Raw genomic sequence first — 8,940 nt, 5'->3', positions numbered from 1 at the left:
GGGATGTGCGTTCCACACACGGGAAATGGAACTCATCCATTGCTGCAGCTTCCGTCAAGTTTTGGCCGCGAATAAGGCGACGTCTCTTTGTCTGGCAGAAGCAGGTAATTGTGTTCTACTGTACAGGAGGAGCAGCCTGTGGTGTCCTAATATACAGGAGGAGCAGAATGTGGTGTCCTAATATACAGGGGGAGAGGCATGTTGTGTTTTACTATAAAGGGAAGCGGCCTGCAGTGTCCTAGTATACAGGGGGAGCGGGGTGTGGTGTCCTCCTATACAGGGGGAGCAGCCTGTGGTGTCCTCCTATACAGGGGGAGCAGGCTGTGGTGTCCTGTAATAGCAGCAGCTGCAGAGTAATAATAACAGTAATGAGTGGTTGGGGAATGACACATATTAGCTATAACATGTATGTACTGTATATACCAGATGATACATAACAGGAGCTGGGGAAGGATGTGTGAGAAGGACACAGACAGGACATGTAACAAAGTGCTGCACTCCCTGAGCTGAGACTGTCTGTCAGGGCGTCTTGTTATCCTGAGCAATAGAGACTCTCTCAGAGACAGCCAGTGGCTGTGACAGTCCCCAGATCCTCAGAGTGTCACTGATTATCCCCCAGGACATGTCTCACCCCACCCTACGCTGCACACACACGGCCGGCAGGCTGGTCACACATGTAACATACATCTGAGGTGCGGTCATTTGTCATTTCATCATTTGTGCAGAGTGACTGATGGGATTCTGTATTGTGTAACCCTTTGTGTGTCCCCTGGGCTGCCTGCTGTCCTATCCCTGTGTTATTAACCTCTTCTGTTCCTTTCCCCCTCCACTGTGTTACTGCCACCTCTGTACAGCTGTAATACCCCCTGTTGTGCGCTCTGTACTCCTACGTTACTTCCCCTCTCCCCATATCTGCACCCCTTCTGCTCTCCTGTGTACTCTCCCCTCACACCCCTGTTACCTGTATGACCTCAGTATAGTCACAGATTATCTCAGTTTCTGGAATAAATGTAAAACAAAAGTAAAAAATTCCCAAATCCCTAATTCATGTGTCTGTAACAGATTCACGTGGAGCAAATTGCACCAAATATGTGTCTGGGAGGAATAAGACCCCCGGCCAGGAGAGGAGCATTGGTGTAACCTTATACAGTACAGCGTTGTGTGACGGCCTCTGAGGAGCCTTATGGGGCTGGGTCACAGGAACCTCTGACAGACACTGACCAGGGCTCTATGGCTGGGGGGAAAGGGGAGACTTACTGGTCACTCAGTGTAACATGTCTGACTGTGTTACATGTGTTCTCTGTGATGTGTATTATATTTATTCCTAGACTGTCCAGCTGTGTGGTTCCAGAGTCTTAAATTACACATTTTGTATTCTCACTGATTCACTGAGGACGGACAAGGACAGGAGTCATAGGACTGGGGAGGTGAGGGGGTCTGAGAGTGTCAAAGTGACTTCACTTATATCTATAGTAATAATACAGGGACATGACTGGGGAGGTGAGGGGGTCTGAGAGTGTCAAAGTGACTTCACTTATATCTATATAGTAATAATACAGGGACATGACTGGGGAGGTGAGGGGATCTGGGAGTGTCACAGTGACATCACTTATATCTATAGTAATAATACAGGGACAAGACTAGGGAGGTGAGGGGGTCTCTGGGTGTCACAGTGACATCACTTATATCTATAGTAATAATACAGGGCCGTGACTGGGGAGGTGAGGAGATCTGGGAGTCTCACAGTGACATCACTTATCCCTATAGTAATAATACAGGGCCGTGACTGGGGAGGGGATCTGGGAGTGTCACAGTGACGTCACTTATATCTATAGTAATAATACAGGGATATGACTGGTTAGGTGAAGGGATCTGGGAGTGATAGTGATATTTCTCCAATTCACAGGATTACACAGTAGTGAAGAAGACATCCAGTGAGTGTGAGACACCCAGCAGCCATCCTCATGTGTCAGGAGGACTGAGCAGGACCCAGAGCCCCATCACGGTGCCTCCACCTCACTCACTGATACATGAGAGACACAATGACCAGAAGATCCTGGCTCTCACCAACAAGATCATTCAACTGCTGGCTGGAGAGGTAACTGCTGGGAATGGGAAATTATACGGTAACACCAAGAGATGTGTCTGGGTGATGACTGGAGAGGTGACTGCTGGGAATGAGACATTATACAGTAACACCAGGGGATGTGTCTGGGTGATGACTGGAGAGGTGATTGCTGGGAATGGGACATTATACAGTAACACCAGGGGATGTGTCTGGGTGACTGCTGGGAATGGGACATTATACAGTAACACCAGGGGATGTGTCTGGGTGACTGCTGGGAATAGGACATTATACAGTAACACCAGGGGATGTGTCTGGGTGATGACTGGAGAGGTGACTGCTGGGAATGAGACATTATACAGTAACACCAGGGGATGTGTCTGGGTGATGACTGGAGAGGTGACTGCTGGGAATGGGACATTATACAGTAACACCAGGGGATGTGTCTGGGTGATGACTGGAGAGGTGATTGCTGGGAATGGGACATTATACAGTAACACCAGGGGATGTGTCTGGGTGACTGCTGGGAATGGGACATTATACAGTAACACCAGGGGATGTGTCTGGGTGATGACTGTATCATTGTGTGTGTCAGGTTCCTATAACGTGTCAGGATGTCACTGTCTATGTCTCCATGCAGGAGGTGGAGTATATAGAGGAACACAGGGGTCTGTACAAGGACGTGATGATGGAGAATCACCAGCCCCTCACATCACTGGGTAAGAGGATAATGTGATTTATTGTATAGGGGAGAGCATGTATGGGGGCCACCTATATACACACATTACCTGATAATCACATATATACAATGTACTCAGTCACTGTGTGTCTCCTACAGATGGATCCAGTAACAAGAATACCCCAGAGAGATGCCCCCATCCTCTGTATTCACATAATTGTACAGAGGAGAATCACAGGATCCCACAGGGGCATCAGGTAGATCGGATTTAGGGTCTCACCAATATACCAAAGTCAATGTCACTATATGATCTGTAGAGACTCTGTGTGTGTCTAATACATTGATATTCTACTTTTTATTGTCAATGAAATCGAACATAAAAAAAAAAAGAAAATCAACTTCAGGGTCCATAGGCTCCACAGGGAGGCCTTGGGGTATAGGTGATGATGGAGTCATCTGGGCACCACGCAGTTAAATTTTTCTCCCAGGGTGCACTGGGTCTCCCTCCTATACCCCGCCCCCGGGCCAAGGCACCTCTATTTCGTTGGTTGCACCTCTGTTTCCAGGGCTGTACACAGCCTCTGAAGAGTTTTTTATTTTTAATGAAGATGCCGTTCCGTCACCCTGCCGGTGCCAGTACTATTTGGGGGTTTCAGCGGGCCTCCGGGGTCTTGGCTAGCAGGGACCCCGTGAGGATCCCTGGACTGCGCCCGGTCGCTACTGGGAGCAGGTAAGCGGTGGGTCACTGAGAGTGGTGACCTGCTGAGCAGCAGTCTTTTTCCCTAGGGCTAGGGGGACTCCCTGGGGATGACGGTGGGTGGAGCCAGGCACTGAGACCTGCGCTTCCACTAGATCACCAGTGACACGCTTTTTATGTCAGGGCGTGAATCCAGCGTCCCCGTGGTTAATCGCCGGCCAGGGGGGGCAGCCATCCCTGTTGAACAGCCGGCTCCTCCCCGCTGCACAGCGCGCCTTTCCTCTGTGGTCTGGCTGGGCTGAGGTGGCTCTCCTCCGGATCCGCCCCCTCAGAAGTCTCTGGTGGCCATTTTCTCCTGGCTCAGTCGCAGATCTCGCAGGCAGTGCGGAGCTCGGGTCCTCCTACATAACTCTCCTCCAAGTGGTCAGCTTATGTAGCACTATAGCCTACCAGACACTGAGTCTGTGTAGTTGAATAGTAGTGCCATTTGTGGAGGTGTTGTTTATTCTGCATTGTATGTGACTTTATGCTAGCGCAGTCTGTATTTTTTCTTTCCTTCTGTCAACCATTTTATTTTCCCTGTGCTTTTTCTCACTGACTCCTTACAAGTGTTGTCAGGGAGCATATTGAACCTCAGTTTATTTTTCTGTACGGTGGGTCACCTACAGTGTACAAGCTATCTACACCATGTCTGGTAGTGAGGATAACGTGCCAAGTTTGGCTTCTGACCTGCCGTCATGTAAAAAGTGTGCTGCAGGATTAGCTGTGGGAGACATGGTACTTGAGGGGTTATGTTTGAGGTGTTAGGCTCCTCCAGGTCCCTCTACTGTCTCAGCCACCTCACAGGAGCCTCCCTGGGTGTGCTTTGCTCAAGCACTAACGCCCATTGCGGGACGTTTGGCAATCCCTCCTGTGTTTCCCCCGCTGGGGTTCCCCCAGCAGCAGATTGTGCCCTCCCAGAGCCTGCTTCAGCTGGCTGCACCCATACAGGTTGTGTCTGAGCCTCCCTGGGTGAATACATTTTCCACTACGGTGCAGAATCTTATGGATATGCTGCAGGGGGATGCCGTCATCTGTCTACTCAGTATGATGACGATGACATGATGTCTGATGATGGAGAGCTTCCAGATGAACCTGACTCAAGTGCCCTCTGCACGAGAGATGGAGTCAAAAATGTATATTCCAGGTCTGATACGAGCTTTCCGTGCAGCCTTTGTCATAGAGGAGGACGAACCTCAGGCCCCCAAGTCCAGACATTCCTATTTCAAGGACATAAAGGTGACCGCTGCCATATTTCCTTTATCTGATCAGCTGGTAGATCACCTGGAAGTGGTATGGAAATCACCTGGTAAGCGTTACCAGCCGTAAAGACGCCTGGCTTATGCTTATCCTTTTGCTGAGGACTATTTTACTAAATGGGAAACTTTCCCAGCAGTGGATTCTCATGTAACGAGCTTGGTTAAAAGTGTGACTCTACGTATACCATCCATGTCGTCCCTAAAGGATACTATGGATAGGAAGGTGGAGGTTTGTTTGAAATCCATATATTCTCTTTCAGGAGCAGTGTGCAGACCGGCCATGGCTATGTACTGGGTAGCTGGAGTTATGGAGTGCTGGGCAAACTCCCTTGAACGGTCCTTGTCTTCGGATGCTACCAGCGAGCAAGTGAATCTGGTGGGCAACCTCCGAGATTCAGCTACATATATTAACGAGGCTGCTTTGGTTGTCAGCCTCTTGATTGCCAGGATTTCCAATGCGGCAATTGCAGCTTGCCGCTCCCTGTGACTTTGCTCTTGGAGAGTGGATGCAGACTCCAAGAAAGGCTTAAAGTGTTTTACCTTATAACTTTAAGGCAAGATTGTGGATACGTCGGCAGCAGCTAAGTCTGCTTCTCTGCCTTCTGTCCCTGCTCCCTTTGGGTCTTGGACCTCGTCCTTTTGGACCTATCTGGCCCCAGGTAAGCCTAAAACTGACTCCTTTCCTAGGCCGTCAGTCACCAAGAAGACTGCCAAGCCTGATGACAAACCCTCAGCCTGACTGGACGGGCCTCCCCTTGGGGGATCCCAGGGGTGGGAGGCCGACTTCTTCAGTTCACCCAATACTGGTGTTGGACCATCACAGACACCTGGGTAAGAGAAGTGGTCTCACGGATACGCCCTCTCCTTCCGCAGAAGACCTCCCCATCAGTTCTTCTGCACAGGCCTTCTGTCAAACAAGGACAAGACCTTAGAAATTCAGAAGGCAGTACAATCCTTGCTTCAGGCAGTTGTCATTGTACTGGTCCCGTTATCCCAGAGGTGGAACGGGTTATTCCAATTTACAACCGAACGGATCCCACCGGCCTATCCTCAATCTCAAGTCCCTGAACAAATTCCTCACGGTACCTCGGTTCAGGATGGAAACCCTACGCTCAATAATACTGGCTATGGAACTGTGACCGGACGCCTTTCGCCTAGGCCGTCCCTGGTCACCGGTTAGCGCTTTTGGACTCCCACTCACCGTCAGTGACCGCCTGTCACTAACTCCGCCCACTGCGCCGTTGGCGTTTAACGATGCTGCCACCACCAAACTCTACCATCGGCGTTTGGAACCGCTTTTTACGTACAGTCAGGCTCCTGCCTCGGAACCTGGAACCGCTTCTGCTGCGTATGCGTTTGACTAACTGCGGACACACCTCCTGTTTGGTGTTAGCTGTTCCCACCTGATCCCTCGCAATGGACCAGGTCTGCATGGTAGCTTGGCAGAGAGCTTGAACTTGGAGACACGGAGCTCTTACCCAGAACAGCAGGAGAACGGAATAGCGTTTTGCGCAATTCTGTTGGTTGCAGGATTGAGGCACAATTGAAGTCAGGCAAGGTGTTTATTGCTCAAAGTCTTAAAAAAGACCCTCCCTTCAGATTGAAGGGGAATATCAGCATACAGGAATCATACAGCAGGTCTCCTCCACACAGAAGTTACAGGGTTGTACACTATTACTAGGCACAAGCCCTTCTTTTATGCCTCTCTAATACACATTACCACAGGGGGTACGCCCGCCCTGTGGTTTCCAACCAATCATCATAAGTGCATGACCTGTGCATGTGCTAGCCACAGGCACGTTTAACAATGTCCCTTATGGCAAGGGGGAGTGGTGACTCCCCTGTGCCTGGGCTCAACCTCTGAGCTGGGCAACGCCCACGGCTCCGCTCCGTCTGGACATAGCCTGGGAAGATAAGGATTTCCCGCCGAAAATGGACTTCCAGGAATCTGCTAAGGGACCAAGCTTGCTACTCTTGCCCGAATCTGAGCTCCAGAGGTGGGCAAGCAGGGTCCCCGGGCACGGTTTCCTGACCATGGAAGGGGAAGCGATTTGAAGCTCCCTAAACCCACTTAGCTGGCTGCATTAGCCAGCTTCCTATGCACCCCCTCATACCACTTCCAGACATGAGGCTGCATAGGAGAACATTTTATTCCCCTAGGGAAGAGGCCTGGGGACCCAGCAGCCCACAGAGAGCTCCGGATCCCCCTGGACCTCCACAGACCACAGGTAAGTGCACTTTTCTTACATTATACATTAAACATATACATTTCATGTTTTTACACATACACCAAAGCCTGTGCCCTGCATCAGGCTGTTACACACTGCAGCACTGTAGCCCAGGACCTGCTGTCCTGGCTCAGTGCTGCACAAATCATTTCAAATGCATTTATATTTATTTATTACACTGCCCAACACTCAGCGCTGGGCTCCCTTAGCCCTGCAGTCCTGGACTGCTGGGGCTCTCTGCTGTATCATGCTCACAGCGCTGGGGGTCCGGGGAGCTGGCTCTCCCTGTCCCCCAGCGTGCAGCCACTTGGCCATGCTGCTGGGGCCCTCGGGAGCTAGGCTCCCGGTCCCCAGTGCACCCTCTAACACTGCACAGGGAGCCGGCTAGCCCGGTCCCCCTGTGCGCCCTATTTTGGCCAGTCACGATGCACTGGGAGCCGGCTTCTCCGGTCTCCCCGTGTGTGGCCTCTCCTCCTGCACTGGGGTATTGGGAGCTAGTGCCCCCGACCCCCAGAGTGCGGCTATGGCGGTTCTCCCCTCGGTGCCATGCACCGAGGGTTAACTGCCAGCCCCGCTGCGTTGTACAGCTGGGGTGCCGGGAGCATCGCTCCTGGTCCCCAGCGATCAGCACCACCTGGGGGAGCCGGCTAGCCCGGTCCCCTCCCCTTGAGCCACTTTGCCCTGCAGTCCGTGATGATCGTATCCCGGCTGCAGTGGCTCCCTGCTGCCCTGGGCGCCAGGAGCTCTGCTCCCAGTCCTCAGCGGTCAGCATCCTGCCCTGCCCTCCACTGCCTGGCCGCACTAAGCAGCCGGCACGGAGGGACCAGCGGCGTCCCTGTGGAGCTGGGACGCCGGCACGCAGAGCGGCTATCTGCTCTCCGTTCTGTGGAGCTGGGGCGCCGGGAGCCAGGCTCCCGGTCCCCAGCGTCGGGTCCTCCTGTCGCAGCCGTCGGAGATGCTCCGTGGCTGCGGCACCAACATAAAACCCAACCCCCGGTGCAGTACGCCGGGGGGTTAAAACGTTGCCTGGCACCTAGCGCCGATAATACAATTAAATGTGGAGCCAAGCGTCCATTGTTACCTTGTTAACATTGTTAACCCCACAGGGGTTAACCCCTTCAGTGCCGCGGCCGCCATTCCCCACGTGAGGCCGGCCTCCGGCCACAGGAACCTGGGGATTTTATGGTGTCACTGGATATTCAGGATCCATACCTGCATATTCCAATTACTTCGGCTCCCCAACGTTTTCTCAGGTTTGTTGTAATGCAGCAACATTTCCAGTTTCGGGCTCTGCCGTTTGGCTTTTCTACTGCACCTCGCGTGTTTACCAAGATTATAGTGGTAATGGCAGCCCACCAAAATTGCAAACTGCCTCTGTACGAGTCCAGGACAAGAGACGCCAAGGCTCTCTTGGTAGACGCTCTGTCAGTCAAGTGGACCTTCCAGTTTGCATACCTGGTTCCTACAATCTCCCTTCTTCGAGTACTTCGGAAGTTCAAACAAGAAGGAGCCACTGTTCTGCTGGTGGCTTCAGCGTGGCCCAGACATCACTGGTACTCGGATCTTCAGTCTCTCCATAAACATTCTGTTGCTGTTACCTCAACGTCCGGACCTGTTGTCCCAAGGTCCTTGCCTTTACCTGGACCTGAGTCGTCTGTCTTAGATGGCGTGGCTCTTGAAACATCCCTCCTAAGGTCCAAGGGATTTTCCTGCTCTGTGGTTAACACCATACTCAGAGCATGGAAACCAGCTTCTGACAGGATTTACCACAGGGTGTGGCACACCTACTTTCAATGGTGTCGTCCCAAGGGTTACGATTCCCTGGTGTTTCAGATATACAGAGTTTTGGCTTTCCTGCAGGCAGGTTTGGAACTATGTCTCCGCCTTGCCTCACTGAAGGTGCATGTCTCTGCTCTGTCAGTTTGGTTCCAGTGAAGGATTGCGCCTCTTCCTGATATCCGCACTTTACTACA

At 51.9% G+C, this 8,940-nt stretch overlaps 1 protein-coding gene across 1 annotated transcript in view; it reads left to right on the top strand.

Moving 5' to 3' along the window:
• Positions 1-8,940, top strand: part of LOC148476841 (uncharacterized) — a 223,941-nt gene that overhangs the window by 63,622 nt on the left and 151,379 nt on the right. Inside the window, exons 8-12 of the mRNA XM_088457572.1 lie at positions 49-104; positions 1,329-1,427; positions 1,907-2,098; positions 2,706-2,784; positions 2,904-3,001. Of these exons, the coding sequence (XP_088313698.1) occupies positions 49-104; positions 1,329-1,427; positions 1,907-2,098; positions 2,706-2,784; positions 2,904-3,001 (524 nt within the window). The remainder of the gene's footprint in view (positions 1-48; positions 105-1,328; positions 1,428-1,906; positions 2,099-2,705; positions 2,785-2,903; positions 3,002-8,940) is intronic.

The sequence above is a fragment of the Taudactylus pleione genome, unplaced genomic scaffold (genome assembly GCF_031769625.1).
Source record: "Taudactylus pleione unplaced genomic scaffold, aTauple2 ptg000768l, whole genome shotgun sequence".
NCBI lineage: Eukaryota > Metazoa > Chordata > Amphibia > Anura > Myobatrachidae > Taudactylus > Taudactylus pleione.
This window is presented reverse-complemented; position numbering and strand designations above follow the sequence as displayed.